This window comes from Cajanus cajan, chromosome 3 (assembly GCF_000230855.2).
Source record: "Cajanus cajan strain Asha chromosome 3, NIPB_CcT2T_4, whole genome shotgun sequence".
NCBI classification, from domain to species: Eukaryota; Viridiplantae; Streptophyta; class Magnoliopsida; order Fabales; family Fabaceae; genus Cajanus; species Cajanus cajan.
Genome location: NC_138519.1, coordinates 43519683 through 43544205, shown reverse-complemented (window position 1 = coordinate 43544205; position 24523 = coordinate 43519683). Strand labels below are relative to the sequence as shown.

General features: G+C 38.0%; 1 protein-coding gene across 1 annotated transcript; it reads right to left on the bottom strand.

Annotated features, from left to right (window-relative positions):
* Positions 1–2162: 2162 nt before the first annotated feature.
* Positions 2163–3226, bottom strand: LOC145956296 (uncharacterized). The gene is made up of 2 exons (XM_083071874.1): positions 2814–3226; positions 2163–2634 (listed from the first exon to the last, which is right to left on the bottom strand). The coding sequence occupies exons 1-2, from the start codon at positions 3224–3226 to the stop codon at positions 2163–2165; spliced, it is 885 nt and encodes a 294-aa protein (XP_082928000.1).
* Positions 3227–24523: the final 21297 nt, after the last annotated feature.

The following is a 24523-nucleotide window of genomic DNA, read 5'->3' as shown; positions in this document are numbered from 1 at the left end:
CAAGGGTAAAATGGGAAATACAAAAGAAAATAAATTCTAAGTCCTAAATACCCCAAAATACAAGGGTAAAATTGGAAATACAAGTAAAATAAATTCTATGACTAAAATACCCCAAAGTACAAGGGTAAATTTGGAATAAAGCAATAAAATTCTATACTACTCAAATTGGTCATAGCTATGAACCATGTGATGGGTTTCACATGAAGTACCAAGGATGGTCCTCCATCATCAGGTACCTGAGTTTCTTCTGGAACTGGAATATTAGTTATGTCAGAGGAATTTTTTTGAGTTTGTACATCCTCAATTTGGTCATTTTGCTCTTTAGCTCCCTTTTTTATTCGAGGATTCTTATCCTTGGAACTAATTGGTCTACCACGCTTCAGGGGTATTTGTGACTCGTTTGTAGTATTAAATTGTCCAACAGGGACTTCGACTCTTATTGGAGCATTAGCTGCTAGTACATATGACTTAGTCACCCTTTTTGTATCTGTGAATACACTTGGTAATTGGTTGGCTAGATTTTGCAAATGAATTATCTTTTGAACTTCTAGTTCACATTGTTTTGTACGAGAATCAAGATGAGATAATGATAAATCATTCCAAGTAATATCTTTTTCTAGCTATTTTTGTTCTCCCCCTAATGTTGGGAAGATCAACTCATTAAAATGGAAATCGAAAAACCTACCCGTAAATAAATCTCCTGTTAAAGGTTCAAGATATTTTATTATAGATGGAGATTCATACCCAACATATATTCCCAACCTTCTTTTGAGGACCCATTTTGGTTCTTTGAGGGGGGGCAATCGGAACATATACAACACACCCAAAGATTCTCAAATGAGAAATATTAGGTTGCTCACCAAAAACCAACTGTAAAGGAGAGAATTTGTGATAACTTGTTGGCCTGATGCGAATTAATATTGCGACATGTCAGATTGCATGCCCCCAAGTTGACATTGGAAGTTTTGATCTCATGAGTAATGGTCTTGCAATTAGTTTTAAACGTTTGATAAATGATTCTGCAAGTCCATTTTGTGTATGAACATGTGCTACTGGACGTTCAATATCAATTCCAATGGATATACAATACTCATTAAAAGCATGAGATGTGAATTCACCAGCATTATCCAAACGAATTTTCTTAATTGGATAATCAGGAAAATGAGCTCTTAATCTAATTAGTTGAGCTAACAATCTCGCAAACGCCTGGTTGCGAGTTGATAATAGACAAACATGTGACCATCTTGTTGATGCATCAATTAAAACCATAAAATATCAAAATGGTCCACATGGGGGGTGTATTGGTCCACAAATATCACCTTGTATTCGTTCTAAAAATAAGATAGATTCATTCCCAATTTTTGCTGGTGAAGGTCTAGTTATTAACTTTCCTTGGGAACAAGCAATACATGAGAAAATATTTGATTGAAGAATCTCCCAGCTCTTCAATAAATGTCCGCATGAATTTTCAATTATTTTTCGCATCATGATAGTCCTAGGGTGACCCAATCGATCATGCCAAATCTCAAATTTATTTTGATTTGTAAACTTCTGGTTTATAATAGTATATGTTTCAACTGTATTAACATGCGTGCAATACAGTCCATAAGAGAAAGCAGGTAATTTTTCCAATACTTTCTTTTTATTCAAGTGGATTTTCGTGATATAAAGATATTCTACATTCCCTTCATTGTTTGTTTCAATATGAAACCCATTTAAACGAATATCCTTGAAACTTAATAAGTTTCTATAAGACTTAATTAGAAGAATATAATGCATTTTTAATATGCAACTTTGTTCCTCCCAGTAACAATATATTAGCTCTTCCAGAGCCTTCAATTATATTTGTAGTACCAGATATGGTACTAACTTTGATTTCTTGCATCACTAAATTTAAAAAGAATTTATTATTCTAGAGAATCGTGTGAGTCGTTGCACTACCAGCGAGACACATATCTTCATTATTGATGCTATGGTCAATATCCATTCTTCATAAAATAAAATAAAAAATTGTAAATAAACAATATGATAAAAGACAAGAAGACAATATATTCTGGAAAAAAATTTAACGATAATTTGTATATTAAAAAAAATCATAATCCAATAACATCAAAACATAAGAAATACCCAAAATCCAATAAATAAAATATGGAAAAAAAAAATTATTTCTGAACATTCCCATCACCAATAAGGTGATTAATTTTTCCATTTGGATCAGCAAAGAAATCAGCAACATCCAAGTGAGTAACATCCATATGACCATAATCTGAATCACCGCCTTCTTGAGCAAAATGTGTCTCTATCTTTTTCTTCATATTAATTGATTCTTGGTAAAGTTCAACAAGATGCTTTGGTGTACGACAAGTACGTGACCAATGACCCTTGGCACCACAACGATAACATTTGTTTTCCTCGTGTTTGTTACCATGTCCATCCATTTCCTTCTTATTTTTCCCATTGTTTTTCCACTTCTGGTGTGAAAAATTGTTTTTTACCTCATAACCATGACCATGACCACCTTTACTACCACGACCACGACCATGACCACGGCCACGACCACGGCCACGATTATTTCCATGGTTGTGACCATAGCCTTGACCACTAGTTTCTTTATCATTGTTGCAACATTCACTTCTAGCAATGGAGCAAAGCCAGTTGGTCGAGCCTCATGATTTTTTAATAAAAGCTCATTATTTTGCTCAGCCATAAGGAGGCAGGAAATTAATTTAGCATATTTCTTAAACCCTTTTTCTCAATATTGCTGCTGCAGAAGCACATTCGATGCATGAAAAGTGAAGAATGTTTTTTCTAACATATCTTCATCAGTAATTTTTTCTCCACACAATTTCAATTTAGAAGAAATTCTAACTATTGCAGAATTATATTCACTTACAGATTTAAAATCTTGTAACTGTAAATGCATCCAATCATAACGAGCTTTTGGGAGAATCACAATTTTTTGGTGGTCATATCTTTCTTTTAAATTATTCCAAAGAACAAGTGAGTCTTTTATGGTAAGATATTTAGCTTTTAACCCTTCATGAAGGTGATGGCGAAGAAAAATCATAGCTTTAGCCTTATCTTGGTTAGATGCTTTGTTTTCTTCTTTAATAGAGTCTCCAAGACCCATTGCATCTAAATGTATTTCAGCATCTAATATCCAAGATAAGTAATTCTTTCCCGTAATGTCAAGAGCAACAAATTCGAGTTTCGCAATATTTGACATGTTCAATACTATCATAAAAGAGAGACAAAATTAGGAAAGAAAAAAAATCATAAATAGCCATAAAATTATTAATTATTAATAGTGCTTCAATAATGGAAATCAAATTGTCTCTAATTTAATATATATTATCACACACAAAATAAATAGAATATATGGTATATATATATATATATATATATAATTTATTGCAAAATATTTAAATTAATAACATGAGCAAAAAATATGTGTCATATTATTATTATTATTATTATTAGGCAGAATAAATGTATGTAATATGTAGAATGTATCACGTCAATAAAACATAGATATTTCTCACTTCTGGTGAAAAATTAATAAAATAATAGAGGTTGAACATTCTTCTTTGATAATGTCTTCTAGACATTTCAAAAATGTACGAAGAATTTCTTTATTTCACAATATCTTCAAGACTACTATAATGTCTTCAGGACTACTTTAATTCATAATAATGTAAATAATATAAATATTTGATAAAGTTCTTATTATGAAAGATAAATAACTAACCTTAAAATATTTGTCTTGAAAAATGACCTTCTTGAAAAAAAATCTTCACAGCTTTCTCTTGTAATTGCAAGACCAATAGATAAAAGACTATTGTGCTGATAACGTATTATAAAAGGAAGAAAAAGTAGAGAGAAGAAATAAGACAGTATGAGATAGAGAAAAGAATCTGACTGGTGTATTATCTTTGGGGGAGGACTAACCTATTTATAAGTACATGTAGTAACTGAACAAATACACAATAAAAGGAATAATACATAATGAAATATAAATGGTAATGATTGATAATGAATATTGGCATCCACTAATTAAGCCACTAATTATTATTCATAACAGAATAATCATTTTCTATCGTTAATTCTTATGCATAGAGTAAAATAGAGTTTATTTTCTTATAAAAAAAATATTCTTTAAAATTTTATTTCAATAAACAATAATCAATAGTGTCAATTGAATAACAATTTTATTTTTGACACTATTTGATTGTGAGAATTTGATAATTAGCCATTTGCTAAAATTTTGTGCAATCATATTCTCTTTTAGATAAAAATGCATATAAAAATGCATGAAATGTGAAAGTTGTTATCTTTCAAAATATTAAAAAAATGAAAATATACTACAATTAATAGCGTTAATTATATCTTTTACATTGTTATGAGAGTTTAATGATTAGTCATTTGCTAATTTAAATTCTCATGCAAGATCTTTTTCCCTTAATCAAAAATAAAAAAAGAGGCATATTTCACGTATAAGTTGTTTTAAAACAATTGTGCAATGACTAGTGATATTAAAAGAGTACCACTCTTTCTTTTAATATCATGTAAATCATAGAAGTTTATAAAAATAGTTATTTGCTATCATAACCTTTTATACATAAGGTAAAATAAAAATTATCATTTTATGAAAATAAAAACACTTTCAAATAACATTAATTGAATATCAATTTTATCTTTAATGTTATTGCATGGGTTTATTAATTAGCCATTTGCTAACTTAAATTCTCGTGTAATTTTTTTTAAATAAAATAAAAAATGTACAAATATGAAAGTTTTTATTTTAATATAATATCAAAGAATAAATATAAATAATATTAGTTGAATAACAATTCTATCTTTAATGTTATTGCAAGGGTTTATTGATTAGTCATTTGCTAACTCAAATCCTTATGAAAATTTTTTGTTTCTTCAATTAAAAAATATTAAAAGACTATATTCCATGTATAAAATGTTTTAACTTGTTCAATGGTTCGCGATATTAATTGGGTAACATTCCTACCTTTAATATCGTAGACCATGAAAGTTTATAGAATAGTTATCTGCTATCATAAGCTTTCACGTATAAAGTAAAATAAAAGCTATCTTTTTATGAAAAACCAACATTAATAATTATTGATAATAATAATTTAGTAGCAAATTCTATCTTTAGTTTTATCAAATTTTAGAGTTTAATGACTAACCCTTTGTTAACTTAAATTCTTATCCAAACATTTTTAAAAATAAAAATACAAAAGAAGCCTATTTCACATTTTTAAAATAAATATTTGTAAATTTTATATAGTTTTGCGCAATTAATTAAAGGTAATGTCTTTTTTTACAGGCGTCATAGGGTGCTAATACCTTCTCTACACGTAATTGACTTCCAAATCTAATTTTGATTTTAAAGATGATTTTTAAAAGGGTTTTCCAATGTTTGTCCCTTAAAATAAAATATTGGTGGCGGCTTCATAAAAATATATTTTTGCGTCATTACATCGTGATTCCGGTTGCGAAAAATGGTGACTTCACTGGGAACCTTGAGAGTCAGGCCTTATCAAGTTATTTGCACAAATTTATAACTTCATAAACATCAATTTTTACCTTTTTATGGTTTTATTTATTTATTTATTTTAATTTTCCTACACATGTTCGTTTGGGTTTAAGCTTAAGTTAGAATTGTATTTATTTATTTGTTATATATATGTTTTTCTTTACTTGTCCTTTAGGCGAATTTGGATACTTTTTAAGTTTACATGTCTGTTTGTTACCCCACACACCCACTACAGTTGTACCTCACACACTTTGGGCTCTATACCTAAGCTTGTGCGAGCCTATGAATAGAGGGTCGCTTGCTGACTTTTATTGAGGGGCTTGATGCTCACTTGGCAGTTGTCGAGTTACCGCTCAGGTTGTTACTAGTAGCATGGGTTAATCATATTGAGAAGGTATGTTCCTTACTTGTGATTGATTCATGTGCTAGGTCTTTATTTATATGATAAGGGAAACCTGGGGACCAGTAAATCTTAAGAAGTCTAAATCCACCTACAAAACATGCACTAATAGGTGGACTTAATGATCTTCCGAATTAGGGTGTTAGCCTTAGAAATTTGCTACCCTAGGTTTACCATAATAGGTCACATGGGAAATGTACTACTCTCTATCCCTCTTTTTATACATGTTCATACTTGAAGTTAGCGGAAAAACACATAGAAGGAGGGCGGTTGAATATGTGTGTGCATGTATGAAGGAATTTTCAAATCATTTTCGCAAGAGTAATGTTCTTCGTCTAATGCACTTTTAAACGTTAGACTATTAGGCAGAATTTGTTTAACATAAGATCAATGAGTCTGAAGGGTTTATCGTCTACTAAAGAAAATGTTTCATAATGATAAATATTGAAGTTCTTACATTTTCCTTTTCAAGATAGTTTCGTTTAAGGACAAGCAGTAGATAAAGCTTTTCAGTGTAATATATCTATTAAACGAACTTGCGTCTTCATCTGAAAATTGGTTTTAACTGTATGTAAGTATTGGACGAAGTTTTTCACAAAGATTCACTCAGTAAGGAAGATTTGTTCCTAGTTAAGCAGGAAAAGTAATGCAATCATTTTATACTGATTTACTCAACTGAGCTACGTCCAGTCTCCTTCAATTGAAGGGTTCCACTAGATATCAATATGAAGAACATTGAGTATTATCCTCCACTCCTGACCCTGAGTATTCTCGACCACTCCTGGCCCACCAGCTTCACTCACCAGCGCTAGTATTCTTAAACCACTTCTGGTTCCCCAAGTATTCTCAACCACTCTTGGCCCGTTAGCTTCACTCACCAACGCTAGTATTCTTAAACCACTTCTGGTTCTCCAAGTATTCTCGACCACTCCTGGCCCGTTAGCTTCACTCACCTATGCTAGTATTCTTAAATCATTTCTGGTTCTCCAAGTATTCTCGACCACTACTGGCCCGTTAGCTTCACTCACCAACGCTAGTATTTTCTTATCAGCCACTTCTGGCTAGCAGTGAGTATTCTTTAACAAGCCCCACTAGGCTTTACAAGTATTCTTTTCCTAGCCTCTTCAGGCTCTACAATGTATTGGCTAGACAAGTTTAGTTCGAGTGTATAGTTTACTCTCATAGAGAGGATACATATAGAATCTACACTTTCTAAGGTTTCACTACCTTAGTCCTACAGAGAGAATTACACTAAGGTACATTTGACTCTCTATGCTCTATCTCTACTTTTGTTACTTCATGGGCTGAATATAATTCCTCTTCATGCTTGCACCATTTGGGTCAAACAGCCAACCTCTTAAGGTTTGGTGTTAAGACCTATATATAGTCTTGTGAAATTTGCCCGTTGTAAGTGTCTGTTAAAGCAGACATAGTTGTTCACGACCCTTTTGATCTCGTCATTTAATGCTCAGATTCTTGCATTAAATGTTGCTTCTTGTGATAGACCCTACGTAAGGTCTTTTTTTCTTGTTAGCAGTTGTGTATGGATATAGCAAAGACGTAGGAACCTTTTTTTCCTTTCCTGGTCACATAGCTAGTAAAATGTTGTCCTTGATTGAGAATGTGATGTACTTTTACTGACACAAGCATGCTTTTACTTATGCGCTTGATTTTCTCGTTCCTCTCTTCTGTTTTCCCGTATTAAACTTTTTCCTTGATCTTATGTATTTATAGATGATGCCTTGATTTGTCCTTTGAGGCTTGATTCCTCAAGTGGTTGTGTGACAATTTCGTTTGCATCTAGTAGTCTTATATGTAGCTCAAACTTCGACCTTTGTTTGAGAATTTGTCATTAACGTATTAACTTTTCCATTCATCTGGTCAATTTATGTATGGTCAGACTTTCAATTTCTTCTGGTATTTCTTCTTGGTCGTTGATCATCTTCCATCTGAGTCCTTATGTTTCACCTTAAATTGTGTTTGACGTGCTTTTTTCTTGTTCGTGTATCATTTGATGCATATGTTTGTTGATGGAATCATGCTTTGGAGTGCAAGAGGTGACATACTCAAAGAACCAAGAGGAGTTGGCTAGACATGAAGGTTTGGGCCAGTCAGGGCCCAATGGGCCTGATGGGCCTGAGAAGGCCCAAGTTGAACTTTTCATGGGCCATATTTTGTTATAGCTATTTTCATATGTTTTGTATACATCATGTTAGTATAGGTATCATATATTTTGGTCTTGTATTTTGGACCACATAGAGTAGCATTTTAGGTTTTAGGCTAGTTGGGCCTAGTTTTGGGCTTCATGGGCCTTTGGGCTTTTGGTACCCAATAATGGGCTCATTTTCATTCTTGTAATTTTTCCTTTCCATTGTAATTGTTTGACCAATGTAATTAGGTCATTAGAATAGGAAAATACAAGGAATACTAAAGTATGCTAATTAGGTTAAATTAGGTTTAATTTGGAAGTCATTTAAGTTACATTTGAGTCACATGTTTAGCACCATGGGTGGCTGAACATGTGCCACTCAAATTAACCCTAAATGACTCTCAAATCACACCTAAATGCACCTTGGCACCTAAATTTTCGGACTTACACATGTGCACCAAAGTTTGAATTCAAAATTCAAATTTGAATTCAAACTTTAGGCGCCATTTTGTGAGGCTTTAGTTTAGGCACCTATGGGTCATAATTCCGTGCATACTTAAGCCATTCTTTCACCTTTTGTATTCACTTTTGATCATAATTGAAATTTGTGAGCCATTGGCCGAGTTTCCTCTCTCAAAAGTCCCTTAGAGTTCATCTTCAAAACCTTAGGATTTCACCTTAGAATCCTCCTCTTTGAAGTGTGCTCTCCATTGATGCTTGAGCTTGGATGCTTCCGTCCTAGTTCTAGGTTGAGTGCATTCGTGAGTTCTTAAGCTTCTAAGTGTTCTTGAGTTGAAGAATCAAGCCTCCATTGAAGAAGATCCGGCCTAAGCAAATCCGTGGAGAAGATCATCCATCACTTCTCCTAAGTTTGCTATCATTTTTGGTATCAAGAGCAAGGTCTTCAAGGAGATAAGTTCTTCATCTTGTTTTGGTCCGATTGTTTTTGTGTTCTTTGTGTTCTAAGTGTCTTGTTTGAGTTTCTTTTCGGATCTACATGCTTTTTATCATATTTTGTTCCATAGATCCATTGGTTGATTGTTCTTGAATTTCTTCCTTAATCAACTTGTTTAGGACCTATTAGCTTGTGCTTGTTTTTGATTTTAATTTTGAGTCTCTCCATTCCTAATATGTGTCCGTGATTGGACTGCATACATTGCATTTAGATTTTGGTTTTTAATCCATGTTTTGTCTTAGTATGTTTGTGTAGTCTTTATATGTCTTAAAATTCCTTGAATAGCATGTTGACCTAAATTTCTTTGTGTCTTGTTCATCAATTTGTTGTTCTCGGTTTGCTTATTGTTCTTGCCTCCTATATGTGCTTTTTCTTTTACCTTATTGTGTTCATAACTTGCTATTAGTTCTAGTAAGTTTCTTTAGAGTTAGGTTTCCATTGTGTCTTAAGTTTTCAAATCACATTTCCATTGAAAAATCTTATAAAAATTTTTGTGACTCAAAATTTCAAGTGCTTAATCTTACTTCTAGTGCACTATCTTTTGGATTCAAATTTTAAAAAGTAAATAGGCTGAAAACAGAGACAAAAAGAGAGCCTAAATAAAAACAAAAGTACAAATATTCAAAGAAGAAAAGTGTACAAAAGAATCCAAGACAAAACCTAAAAACTAGTGCACTAGTTTCCTTGTTTTCACTTGAATTTTTGTCTAACTTGTAGTCACGGTTTCTATAGCTTGGAATCTTAGAAAAATTTGAAACAAAAGGCAAATATACTCTCTGGACTCTTAACTTGAATATAGAAAAAGAAAGAATTAAAAAAAAAAATTAGAGAAAGCATTTTAAAGTGAAAAAGCCGAGAGGTGTACATTGGTGAAAAATCACTTGATTCCTTGTTATTGTTTTGACTACTACTTGTGCTATACTTATCCAATTGCTTTCAAATTTTTTTTGTTTTGTTCATCTACTCTAGTACCTATCTAGGAACATTCCTAACTGAGTGCTAGCTTTATTTGGAGTTTTATTTTCCAGTTTTACTTGTTGAACCTCTTTGAGTCTTGTCATATATACATATTACTCTTAACTTTTGGTATAAGCTTTCCAAATTGTGCTTTATTGCTTGTCTAGTTTTCTTTCAATAATTTCCCTGTGCTGGAAGTGGCCTCAAATCCTTGCTCAAGGATCAAGCATTGCTCAACAAAGAGTAGGAAAAGTTTGGACACTAAGACCTAAAAATTTGACCTAATTTAGTGACCAAAACTTCTCCTAAACTTCCTTCACTTGAGTGACCATTCCTTTCACCTTGTGAGGCAGCCACCATTAACCTCTTTGTTGTGTTTCTTTTGCAGGTCCAGTAGCATCATATTGAAGGATTAGTGGCGGATTAAACACTTGATTAAGTGTTGGAAAATTTGCACAACAATCCGTCACTAAATTGGTCACCAAAACCGCCATTTATTGCTTTCTAGGCTAGTTTAAATTTTGCAATCTCTCTTGTATTTTAAAATCAATTTGTAAAGCTTGGAGGGAGTATTAAGAAGCTGGTCAGGTATATCTAAATCCTTGTTAGCATCCTCACGTGTAGTGCTAGTGGAAGTGGCTTGGAAATTTCATATGTTTCAAGCTTCCACTTAGGGAACCCGACTAGTTACTTATCTTGATTCCTTTAAGTTCTTTGTCATTTAATTGCTTTATTTTGCTGCCTTGAAACGTCTAGACTTGTGTAGATTTACTTGCTCACGTTTAGTTTAGTCTCAAAAACAAACAATTTGTGAAAAAGCATTCAAAATTTTTGTGAAAAGTTTTGGGGAATTGGAAGTACCACAAAGGAGTTTAGAGATTTCCACTTGAAAAGGCTTGGTTATTAAGTGGCTCTTTGTAGCTCACCTCCCTTGATAGTGCAACTTGTACACTTAGACTTCCAAGTGCTATTTTCATTCCTAGAAAATACCAAAAACATTTTATAACTTTTTGCATAACATATAAAATCTTATTGCTTAATCATGAGTCAACATTCTCAAAGTAGTAGTGACTTTGAATCTCCTAAAAGTTTTAAAAGAATTGTCAAGGAGGTTGAGGCACTAAAACTTTGGAAGCATGATGAAATACTTCAAAAACAAAAAGAAAAACTTGAAAAGGAAGTACAAATCATGGCTTTAGAACAAGAGATTCAAAAGATTAAGCAACGAGAAGAAAAACTTTTGAAAAGATTGAATAAAAATAAAAGTCCAAAAGGTTCTTCTAGGAGCTCAACCAAGAGCTCCAATGATTCTCAAAGCCAAGAATATGATGGTAGTTTGAACATGGATGCATACTATCAACCTCATCCTAGGAGAGTCATTAAAGAACACAAAGTGAGGGAATCAAGGGTTGATCTCCCTTACTTTCATGGAAAAGAAGATGTGGATGCCTACTTGGATTGGGAAATGAAAGTGGAGCAAATCTTCACTTGTCACCAAGTAGGTGAAGAAAGAAAAGTTCCCTTGGCCACCTTAGCTTTCCAAGGACAAGCTATGTATTGGTGGACATCCTTAGAGAGAGAGAGAAGACTTCACAATGACCCTCCAATCACTTATTGGAATGAGTTGAGGAGTGCTATGAGAAGAAGGCACATACCTTCTTATTATAGTAGGGAGCTTATGGATAAGCTCCAAAGACTCCAACAAAAGAATATGAGTGTTGAGGAGTATAGACAAAAGATGGAGTTGTATCTCATGAGGGCTGGCATAAGGGAAGAGGAAAGATTGACCATTGCTAGGTTTTTGAGTGGTCTAAATTTTGACATAAGAGATAGAGTTGAGTTACTCCCTTATAGGGACCTTGATGATTTGGTCCAACTTTGTATAAGGGTGGAACAACAAAATTTAAGGAAAAATTCTTTAAAAGGAAAAACTCAAGCTAACTCTTATATCAAGAATGACTACAAGAGGGAGGGTCAATATGACTCTTCTAAAAGCTCTAGTAAAAGTCAAGAAAAAGAAAAAGAAAATGATAAAAATGTTGTCACTTCTAGTAGTAAAACTAGTGACATCAAATGCTTTAAATGTCTTGGGAGAGGCCATATAGCTTCTCAATGTCCAACTAAAAAGGTCATGATTTTGAGAGGACAAGACATTTATAGTAGTCTTGATGAATCTAGTTCTACCACTTCAAGTGGTAGTGAGACTAGTGAGGAAGATCCTAAAATTGAAAAGTTATATCCTGTGGATGGTGATCTTCTTATGATCAAAAGGCTTCTAAAAGAACTTGTTCTCTCATTGTTGATAGTGGATCATGTTCTAATTGTTGTAGTACAAGGATGGTTAACAAGTTAGCCCTTACCACCATTCCTCACCCTCACCCTTATAAACTTCATTGGCTCAATGAAGGTGAGGAATTGGAGGTGAATCAACAAGTGAAGGTCAAGTTTTCTATAGGGGATTATAAAGACAAAGTTTTATGTGATGTGATCCCTATGGAAGCTTGTCATATTTTGCTTGGTAGGCCATGGCAATATGATAAACAAACTATACATGATGGCCTCACTAACAAAATATCCTTCACTCATAAAAATAAGGAAATTGTTTTTAATCCTTTAACACCATCCCAAGTGTTTGAGGATCAAAAGCAAATGAAAAAGAAAAGAAACAAAAAAAAGAAAGAAGGAAAGAGTGTGGATAAATGGGACTCCACTAAGACCTTTATGACAAAAGAGAGTTATTTTATGACCAAACAAGACTTAAAAAGAACTCTCTTTATTCACAAAAGTCTTGACTCTTATCCTAATGCTGCCACTTATCTTAAAGTTGAGAATGAGGAATGTCGCCACCGGCCCGAAACGGGCTTTCGGCATTCGCGAGGGATGGTTGGACTCGTTTATTTGTTTAAAAATAGTGGATTGCTAGAATGACTTATTCTCAAACTGAGACCTCGTCAAACGAGCAATTTTATTAAAAGGCTCAATAATCCATATTAATCCCAAGCGGGACCCTCCATGGATTAGAGGTTTTCATAAAAGGAGGGTTCGTGGAGTCGCCACCAATGTTTTACTCAAAACATTGGAAAAAGGGATAAGGCAATTGATTTAAAAATCAACTTTGGCCACTACAACCAGAGTTGGGTAAGGGAGTCGGTTACGCGTGGGGAAGGTGTTAGCACCCCACAGCGCCCCTTTCGGGTTCCCTATGACAGATTATTTTCTAAAATAACAGCGTAAATTTACTAAATTACCCCTATTTATTCTAAACAATTATGAATTGACTATCTACATGATGACAGTTTAAATATGCACACAGAAAGCAGTAAAAGGAAGGATTGAAGGGAAACCTCTTGAAGCGTGCTTTTTATAAAAAATGAACTGGGAAGCGTTTTGGCGTTCCCTCGCTCTACAAGCCCGCTCTTCGCTCTCCTAGAACAAAATTTTAACTAAGGGAATCAAAAAGATTTCCCCTCGACTAGGTTCGATCCTCAAGCAAAATGGCTCGGGGCTCAAGAACTTCGTCGGATCAACTCTCCGAGTGATTTCTAGGGCAGAACACTGCTCAAAAACCCCAGAATACTCAAGGAGAGGGTTCAAACTATGTTGAAAAGTGTGGAATGACGTCCAATTGACGTCATATTTATAGGGAATAGGCGCAGTACGGCCTACAGGGCCAATACGGCCGTATTGAAATTTTTGAACTTCAATACGGTCGTATTGGGGTTCAATACGGTCGTATTGAAAGTCAGAAATTTCAATACGCCCGTATTGAGTTCGCAGCGGTCGTATTGAAGTGTCAATACGGTCGTACTGACTTCAGTATGGCCGTATTGAAGCTTCAATACGGCCGTATTGAGTTCAGTACGGCCGTATTGGGCTTTTTCCCTCCACTTCTTTATTTTGAGCTATTCTAAGACCTCTGGACCTACAGAGAACCCTCCTAGGGCCTTCGAGGAGTCCTTCTGGCTGATTATCCTTCAGTCTTCGAGAGTCTTCAAGCTTTATTTCCGACCCGGACAATTTTAGGGGTCTACAGCTGCCCCCCCCTTTACTTAGTCGGACGGCCTCTTGGTGTATCGGCTGACAAGTAAAGGAGTTGACCCAATTGTCCGGGTATTGTGCCGACCTTCTGACTTGTAGCGTCTTCCGGTGGGAAAATGTTGAGTAGCCTCTCCAGGTGGGTGCATACCTCGGCGCTTCTGACATCCTCGGTAGCTGAGTTTACCTTCTCCAAGGCCAACTTCACTCGACGCCCGAGCCGGAAGTTGGACATCAACGCGCCTCTGATGACGCTGATGGTTGAGTACCGCCTCTCCAGGCTTAGCTTCACTCTTTGTTCGAGCCGGAAACCAAGCACCTTTGCGACGACGGTGAGCAGTGTGAGTTTTGCCTCTCCAGGCCTTGCTTTGCTTGTTGCCCAAGCTGGAAGCTGTGAGTACCGTCTCTCCAGGCTTAACTTCACTCTTTGTTCGAGCCGGAAGCTAAGCACCTTTGTGACGACGGTGAGCAGTATGAGTTGTGCCTCTCCAGGCCTTGCTTTGCTTGTTGCCCAAGCTGGAAGCTGTAAGTACCGTCTCTCCAGGCTTAGCTTCACTCTTTGTTCGAGCCGGAAGCTAAGTACCTTTATGACAACGGTAGGCGGTGAGTACCCTTTTTCAGAGATAGCTTCGCTCATTGTCCGAGCCGGAAGCTGCATACCTCCGTGTTTGTGACGACGGGGTAGCGTGAATATCTCCTTTCCAGGGATTCGTGATGATTTTGTCTCCACAGTCCACGATGCTGCTTCGACGGTTGTTTTTTTTGATTTTTGTGCCGCTGAGGGCTGGATAACGCAGGGATCCGTCTAGGGGATGTGCAGTCATTCACAGGTTCCTGTGCCCCAACTTGCATTGCATTGTTGGTACCCTTGGGGAATTTCTGACTCCTTGGGGTATAGACACAAAGATGCTCTTTCTGATGTGAGCGGTGCCTTATGATTGGCTGACGTCCTTTCGACGTTGGTGGAGTATCCCGGTTATCCTTGTTCGGGTGTCTCTTTTGGTTTTCTGATTTTGCTGCCTCTGTGTAGGCTGTTATCCAATGGGAGATATTGTCGTTGATTTTGATTAGCCTCTTCTGTTAGGCATATCAGCTTGACGTTCAATGATTGGCTGAGGGCCAGATTCCACTTGGGGAATGATTATTGATTTTTTTATTTTTTTCTCCTTCTGCAGGGATGCCTCTTGAATAGGCGACTGGGGATTTGGGGATCTTATGTACCCCAGAGTATTATTTAGGAAGCCTCTACAGGCTTAGCCTCACTCGACACTTGAGTTGGAGAGCTATCTTCACTGAGGAAGTTTAAGTCCTTTGACTTGGATATTCTGCTTGGGTGATCGTACTTCCATTGAGAATGTCGTCGATCTTGCTTTGATAGCTCTTGCTGGGGATTTTGAGTCCAAGAGCGTGAGTTGAGGTTTCTTTGGGGAGTATTATTTCTGCGAGCCTCTCCAGGCTCAGTTATTTTTGAGAGAGTATTATTTCGGCGAGCCTCTCCAGGCTCAGTTATTTTGAGAGTATTCTTTCGGCAAGCCTCTCCAGGCTCAATTATTCTGTATGATGCTGCTGATTTTCTGAATCTTTGTATTTTGCTTGCTGCTGTCATACACAAGCAATTTTCTATTTTTCTATTTTATGCAGTTGCCTCATGATAAGGTCTTTGAATGTGCAACTCATGTGTGTGATGCACAAATGTGATACGATTTTTATTTTTGTTCATTTATTTAGAAAAGTGAGTGGCTCTCCCTATCCTCTTCTTCTTGGAGGACTTTCTGTCATTGACGCGAGGGAGTATTTTTGTGAGCCTTTATGCAGGAGATTATGGATTTTACAGGAACCCCTCCAATTTTCTTTTATTGACCGATTATTAAGAGTTTCGTACAATTTTTAGAAACATCAATTTTAAAGGCATAATCACAAGGTCAAGAAAGAAAAGAAACAAATGGATATTTTATTGATATTCACAAATGTTTACACAGAAAGATTTACAAAGGGAATTTCTGAAGAATGGCTGGCCAAGGTGGGCTATACATTTTTGGCTTAAACAATTATATTTGTAATTGCTGCTCTTCCCGTTTCCCTAGTTGTTTCGGGTGAGATGCCTGAGCCAGGAGTGTAGATACTGCAAGACGCTTGCTTCTAGAAGATTATCACTTGAACCGCCTTTCGGTCTTCAGTTCACGTGATCGTTGCTTGCTTTACTTTTTGCATCTTATTCTTTTTTCCCTAATTTTTGCCTAGGACGTGTCCTAGCGGGGATAATTTTGCCTTTGTTTTGCCTAGTACCCTTGTACTGGCGGGCTTTTTGTTTTGCCCTAACTTTTGCCTAGGATGCCCTTTTTGGGTTTTCATCCTAGCGGGCTGATGCAAGCAACGTCTTCAAGCATAATACTTCTTTACCATGTCAGCGTTGACTGGGTATCGAAGTTCTTCTCCGTCCATGTCTGTGAGAATCAATGCTCCTCCGGAGAAGGCTCGCTTCACCACGTATGGTCCTTCGTAATTTGGGGCCCACTTTCCGATTTTGTCCTTTTGAGCTGGTAGCAATTTCTTCATCACCAGCTCTCCCTCATGGTAGATTCGAGGATGGACTTTTTTGTCGAAAGCCTTTTTGATCTTCCTTTGGTAGGCTTGACCATGGCATATGGCGTTCAGTCGTTTTTCTTCGATAAGGTTCAATTGGTTGTATCGACATTGAACCCATTCTGCCTCGGAAAGCTTTGTTTCCATGATTACTCTCAGAGACGGTATCTCGACTTCAACCGGCAGAACTGCCTCCATTCCATAAACAAGGGAGAATGGAGTAGCTCCTGTGGATGTACGTACTGAAGTCCTATAACCATGGAGAGCGAAGGGTAGCATCTCATGCCAGTCTTTGAATGAGACAACCATCTTTTGTACTATCTTCTTGATATTCTTATTGGCTGCCTCGACTGCCCCATTCATCTTTGGTCGATATGGGGAAGAGTTATGGTGCTGAATTTTGAACTCTTTGCACAGCTCTTCCACCATCTTATTGTTCAAATTGGATCCATTATCAGTGATGATTTTATCGGGAATACCGTATCTGCATATGATATTCTTTCTGATGAAGGATGTTACCACCTTTCGGGTCACATGAGCATACGATGCCGCTTCTACCCATTTGGTGAAATAGTCAATGGCCACAAGGATGAACCTATGTCCATTGGATGCCTTTGGCTCGATGGGTCCAATAACATCCATGCCCCACATTGCAAATGGCCATGGTGAAGCCAGAACATTGAGTGGCGTTGGTGGGACATGAATATTGTCGGCATATGCTTGACACTTGTGGCATTTCCGGACGTATTGGTAACAATCCTTTTCAATGGTCGACCAATAATATCCTGCTCTGAGGATTTTCTTAGCCATTGCAGGCCCGGGAATATGGGTACCAAAAACCCCCTCATGTATTTCTTTGATTACATTTTGAGCTTCGACTTGGTCTATACATCTCAACAAGACCGAGTCATAATTCTTTTTGTAGAGGGTTTCTCCAATCAACAGAAATCCCATGGCCCTTCTTCGGATATGCTTTTTATCATTATCGCTGGCCATATCAGGATATTCCCCTTTTGACAGATATTGTTTGATGTCATGGAACCATGGATGATCGTCAACAGCTTCATCTATCAGTAAGCAGAACGCTTGCTTATCGTGCCGCCGGATATTGATGATGGGCATTTCATGTTCCTTATCCAAGGCGAACATCGATGATAGTGTAGCAAGGGCGTCAGCGAACTGATTCTCCTCCCTTGGAATGTATTCAAAGATGACACTTTGGAAGAATTGTGTCAAATCTTTGATATGCTCAACATATGGTATCAGTTTAGGATTTCGGACTTCCCAGTCTCCTCGTAGCTGATGGATGACTAAAGCCGAATCTCCAAATACTTTGAGTTTGAGGATACCATTGTTGATAGCCGCTTGGATTCCTAACGCGCAAGCCTCGTATTCGGCCATATTATTTGTACAGTCGAAATTGAGTCTTGCTGTTAGAGGGATATGCTTTCCTTGTGGGGAGATTAACACTGTCCCAATCCCCTGTCCAAGCATGTTGGAGGCTCCATCAAAATACATGGTCCACGCATCGTCCTTAGGATCTTCATGTTGTATACTCATTATATGTTCATCGGGGAAATCGTCCTGAAGGGATTGATAGTCATTGGTCGGCCCGTGTGCTAGGTAATCAGCTAAGGTACTACCCTTGATGGCCTTTTGTGTGACATGTATGATGTCAAATTCTGATAATTGCACTTGCCATCGGGCAATCTTCCCAGTGATTATTGGTTTGTCGAACACGTACTTAATTGGGTCCATTTTGGAAACCAACCAAGTAGTATGCCTTATCATGTACTGCCTGAGCCTTTGTGTTGCCCACGCTAACGCACAGCAAGTCTTTTCTAATGGCGTGTAGCGGGTTTCATAATCAAGGAACTTTTTGCTCAGGTAGTAGATGGCTTGTTCTTTCTTTCCAGTTTCGTCCTGTTGCCCTAGCACGGCTCCCATGGACTCATCAAGCACTGTTAGATAGAGGATTAATGGCCTTCCCTCGACAGGTGGCACCAATACTGGTGGATTGGCCAAGCACTGTTTGATTTTGTCAAAAGCTCGTTGACAATTCTCGTCCCAAGTTTCGGAATGATTCTTGCGCAACAGCTTGAATATTGGTTTGCACGTGTCAGTCAACTGTGCGATGAACCTTGCGACGTAGTTCACCCTGCCGAGGAATCCTCTAATTTCTTTCTCGGTTTTAGGAGGAGGCATTTCCATTATTGCCTTTATTTTATCGGGGTCCACCTCTATGCCTTTTTCACTGACGATGAACCCAAGAAGCTTACCCGACCGAACTCCGAAAGTACACTTAGCTGGGTTTAGCTTAAGCTGATACTTACGAAGCCGATTGAATAACTTTCTCAAATATTGGATGTGGTCCATTTCGTCTTTTGACTTTGCGATCATGTCATCCACGTATACTTCAATTTCTTTGTGGATCATATCGTGGAATAGTGTCACCATCGCTCGTTGGTAGGTGGCACCCGCATTTTTAAGTCCAAAAGGCATCACCCTGTAGCAGAAAGTCCCCCAGGGTGTAATGAAAGAAGTTTTCTCGCGGTCTTCTATATTCATCTTGATTTGATTATACCCCGAGTATCCATCCATAAAGGAATAGAGTGTGTTTGTGGCAGTGTGATCCACGAGTGTATCAATATGTGGCAAGGGAAAATCGTCCTTTGGACTGGCACGATTCAAATCCCTATAATCAACACACACTCTAACCTTCCCATTCTTTTTGACAACTGGCACAATGTTAGCCAGCCATTCGGGATACTGGGATACAACCAAGAATCCCGCGTCCAATTGTTTTTCCACCTCCTCCTTAATCTTTAAGGACCATTCGGGCTTGATTCGTCGAAGCTTTTGCTTAATAGGTCGAAACCCCTCTTTTAAGGGCAACTTGTGTTCGACAATGTTGGAGTCCAACCCGGGCATATCATGGTACGACCATGCAAATACGTCCTTGTATTCCCTCAATAATTGAATTAATTGCGTTTTTATTCCATCACTGATACGGGTCCCAATATTGACCTCTTTCAACTCTTGACCCTGCCCCAAATTTACGGTCTCCAATTCTTCTTGATTCGGTTGGAGTAGACGAGCTTCTTGATCTAGCAGTCTTTGCAGATCCGGAGAGATGGTCTCCTCATCACTGTCCAACTCAACCCATTCACCCTCGGCTTTCGGATCCCGGTCAGAGCGAGCAATCACAGACATAATTATTTATTGGTTCTGTTTAGGTTTAGAGTTTATTAATATTAATGAGAGAGAGAGAATAGAACAAAATGAGAGAATAATGTGTGAAAAATGCCTTTTTATTGATATATGAGTGTAAAACTGTACAAAACCCTTTATTTACATGAAAAGGTCCTCATGATCTCGGGTACTGATCATGAGTCCCTAAAAGAAAAATGTGGAGGGGCCCTATCATGGCTTGCCCTTCTCTCTACTCCTGCTGCGGTAGAGGATTCTTGCTCACGTCGGGCGCCGTCGAATCGAAAGTGACCCACCCAGCGTCGATAAGGTCTTGGACCTTGTACTTGAGAGCTCGGCAGTTCTCCGTTGAGTGCCCCTGTGCCCCCGAATGGTATAGACATTTGTCTTGTGGATTGTACCAATCGGGGTAGGGTGGATTCACTTTCTTTGGTGGAACGTAAGCTATAAGGCGCGCCTCCACTAGCTTCGGCAGGAGATCACTGTAAGTGGTCGGAAGTCTATCAAACTTCTTCACAGAGTTGTTTTGCGATTTGCCTGACTTCGAAGCGGAAGAAGACGGAGCAATGGTTACAGCGTTGACTCCTCCTTCTTTCTTCTTCCCAAAGGCCTTCTTAGCTTCATATGATTGGGAAGGCTTAGCCAGCTTCCCACTTTTAAGTCCTTGTTCCACCCTTTCTCCTATGGTGATGATGTCCGAGAAGAGTGTCGTTGTGTTCCCTATCATTTTATCGTAATAGGGACCAGTCAACGAGTTGATGAATAAGGACACCGTCTCCTTATCCGACAGCGGGGGCTCTATCTGTGCCGCCAACTCCCTCCAACGTTGGGCGTACGCCTTGAAGGATTCATCGTTCTTTTTACTCAAGGCTTGAAGATCAGACCTATCGGGTGTTAGGTCGATGTTGTATTTGTAGCGCTTGAGGAAGGCGTCGGCCAACTGTCTCCATGTGTGTACTAGATTTCCATCTAGCTGCATATACCAGTTGAGTGCAGTTTCAGCTAAGCTCTCTTGAAAGCAGTGGATCAAGAGCTTTTCATTTGTGGCATATGCAGCCATCTTGCGACAGTACATGGTGAGATGACTTTTAGGGCAAGTCGATCCCACATACTTTGGGAAATCTGGCACTTTAAATTTAGGAGGGAATTGAATGTCCCTCACCAAACACATGTCGGCGGCATCCTTAATGTCAAAGTCATGCCCCTCCATAGCCCTTAGCCGATCCTCGAGGGCATGGAATTGTTCCTTTGAGACCTCGGGCTCTTTTATTATAATTCCTGCCCCAAGGGGTACGGCGTTTGGAGGATCTTTTTCATGCTCTTCCTCCTCTCCCTCATGATGGGACCCATGATCACTATGATGAGAATCATGGATGTTGTGATGACGCATGAGTTCCATCATTTGCGCCATCTGCTCTTTAAGCTGTGAAAGCTCGGTTGTGAGCTTCTTGTTTTGCTCCTCCAATGCTTCCATTTTCTTGATTTTCCGTGCGCGCGTAAGGATAGAGAGATGACCAGCCACTTTCTAAAATGAATGTTTAGTTAGTTTATTTTATGGAATGAATACACTCTTTAACACGAGCTTGATAAACCTCCATCTTTAAGGCGCTGCCTTTTTAAGACGGAAGTTTACCACCCTTCTTTATCTATGATTTCTCCCCAACGGAGAATCTCTATAGTCATGGGTCTCTTTCACTCATGTCAAGAGGTATTGGTGATCCTAAAATGTATGTTTTCATGAGGATGCATGATGTCTTATTGGTAATGATGTACATGCTCCTCACTTTTATTATATTTTCACACATGGTCTTTCCTCTCATGTCATGGTTTTTTATGCATGGGGATTATTTTTAGACCTTATCACGAGGTTATTTATTAATGCACAAACAATGTCACATAACGAATGCACAAACAATTCACTCATCCACGAACAGTCACGAGCGAATTACGAGGTAGGGGTCTCCTGCAGAAAAGTGCATATTCAAGGAGGATCTAACTGTTCTCACTTGGTCAAAGGCCCCCAAGGTGCCCCCATTATAGGGACCCAATTCCTCTCGTCGTAGGTCGATGGAAAGCTCCAACGCACCGTCGGACCCAAGTTCATGGTTATCACCTTGAGTGATGCTTTTCGACAACGGTCTCATAGGCTCCTATAAACCCATCAACCGGCCGTACTAACATCCACTCCCTATGGATTACCACTCATGCCCCCGGGTATAGAGGGAACTGTTGTGTGCAAAGGTTTGTGTGCAGTTTTTATTTCAAACAATTGCGGAATTTAAGCATACAACAGTTATTTAAAGCCATATAATAAAACATATTATAATACAAGCAAGGGGTAATGAAGTAATTTTAACTATTATTTGTTAAAAATAATCTGTCACTAAATGGGACTGACTCTCAAGGCTTCCCCAGTGGAGTCGCCATCTGTCGCCACCGGCCCGAAACGGGCTTTCGGCATTCGCGAGGGATGGTTGGACTCGTTTATTTGTTTAAAAATAGTGGATTGCTAGAATGACTTATTCTCAAACTGAGACCTCGTCAAACGAGCAATTTTATTAAAAGGCTCAATAATCCATATTAATCCCAAGCGGGACCCTCCATGGATTAGAGGTTTTCATAAAAGGAGGGTTCGTGGAGTCGCCACCAATGTTTTACTCAAAACATTGGAAAAAGGGATAAGGCAATTGATTTAAAAATCAACTTTGGCCACTACAACCAGAGTTGGGTAAGGGAGTCGGTTACGCGTGGGGAAGGTGTTAGCACCCCACAGCGCCCCTTTCGGGTTCCCTATGACAGATTATTTTCTAAAATAACAGCGTAAATTTACTAAATTACCCCTATTTATTCTAAACAATTATGAATTGACTATCTACATGATGACAGTTTAAATATGCACACAGAAAGCAGTAAAAGGAAGGATTGAAGGGAAACCTCTTGAAGCGTGCTTTTTATAAAAAATGAACTGGGAAGCGTTTTGGCGTTCCCTCGCTCTACAAGCCCGCTCTTCGCTCTCCTAGAACAAAATTTTAACTAAGGGAATCAAAAAGATTTCCCCTCGACTAGGTTCGATCCTCAAGCAAAATGGCTCGGGGCTCAAGAACTTCGTCGGATCAACTCTCCGAGTGATTTCTAGGGCAGAACACTGCTCAAAAACCCCAGAATACTCAAGGAGAGGGTTCAAACTATGTTGAAAAGTGTGGAATGACGTCCAATTGACGTCATATTTATAGGGAATAGGCGCAGTACGGCCTACAGGGCCAATACGGCCGTATTGAAATTTTTGAACTTCAATACGGTCGTATTGGGGTTCAATACGGTCGTATTGAAAGTCAGAAATTTCAATACGCCCGTATTGAGTTCGCAGCGGTCGTATTGAAGTGTCAATACGGTCGTACTGACTTCAGTATGGCCGTATTGAAGCTTCAATACGGCCGTATTGAGTTCAGTACGGCCGTATTGGGCTTTTTCCCTCCACTTCTTTATTTTGAGCTATTCTAAGACCTCTGGACCTACAGAGAACCCTCCTAGGGCCTTCGAGGAGTCCTTCTGGCTGATTATCCTTCAGTCTTCGAGAGTCTTCAAGCTTTATTTCCGACCCGGACAATTTTAGGGGTCTACAAGGAACAAAATGAATTTCAAGTAAAGAATTCTTCTCAACTTCGAGATATAGTGAAGAAGGAGTGGACTATACCTAGTGTTACTCCTTATACTACTTCCTTGAAGGTGCACAAGGAAGGAAGTATTTCTTTAGATTTCATAAAGCACCCAATTTTCGGTTTACATTGTTTAGTAGATATAACTTGTAATAATCTATATTCTATGTTTGATCTTATGGGAAGTTCTTATTTTTTTGAACTTAATATATTTCCTTCCCTACAAGACAAAAATAGATTATATGACTATGAGTATCTAATAAACAATCAAATCCAAAATTGTTTAGGACGTTTTTTAGTAGTATTTTCTTTATATTTTAGGAAAAGCCTAGGATACCATTTAGGGTACTTTAGGCAAGATATTGTAGTGTTTAAAAATCAGTCTTTTCATTGTCTTAGTCATAGTGTTCTTACATTTTTAGGTTTTACTTCTAGGTTATGCTTAGAAGAGGAGCCTATTTCTAGAGAGTCTAATATTTTATCTTTCTTTGTTAGGTTAGATACTAGGACTCCTCTTAGGATCCATGATCTTTTATCTTATCATGTTACTACTTATTCCTTGCATGTTTTATATGTAGGTGTTAATTTTTCTTCTTCCATTCATCCTCGAGATTTGAGGACAAATCCTTTTCAAGAGGGAGGGGATGATGGAATCATGCTTTGGAGTGCAAGAGGTGACATACTCAAAGAACCAAGAGGAGTTGGCTAGACATGAAGGTTTGGGCCAGTCAGGGCCCAATGGGCCTGATGGGCCTGAGAAGGCCCAAGTTGAACTTTTCATGGGCCATATTTTGTTATAGCTATTTTCATATGTTTTGTATACATCATGTTAGTATAGGTATCATATATTTTGGTCTTGTATTTTGGACCACATAGAGTAGCATTTTAGGTTTTAGGCTAGTTGGCCCTAGTTTTGGGCTTCATGGGCCTTTGGGCTTTTGGTACCCAATATTGGGCTCATTTTCATTCTTGTAATATTTCCTTTCCATTGTAATTGTTTGACCAATGTAATTAGGTCATTAGAATA

Coding starts and splice junctions, on each gene's coding strand:
- LOC145956296 (XM_083071874.1), bottom strand. CDS start 3,226: ATGTCAAATATTGCGAAACTCGAATTTGTTGCTCTTGACATTACGGGA. Junction 2,635..2,813: donor AAAATTACTGATGAAGATAT/GTTAGAAAAAAC, acceptor CTCCATTGCTAG/AAGTGAATGTTGCAACAATG.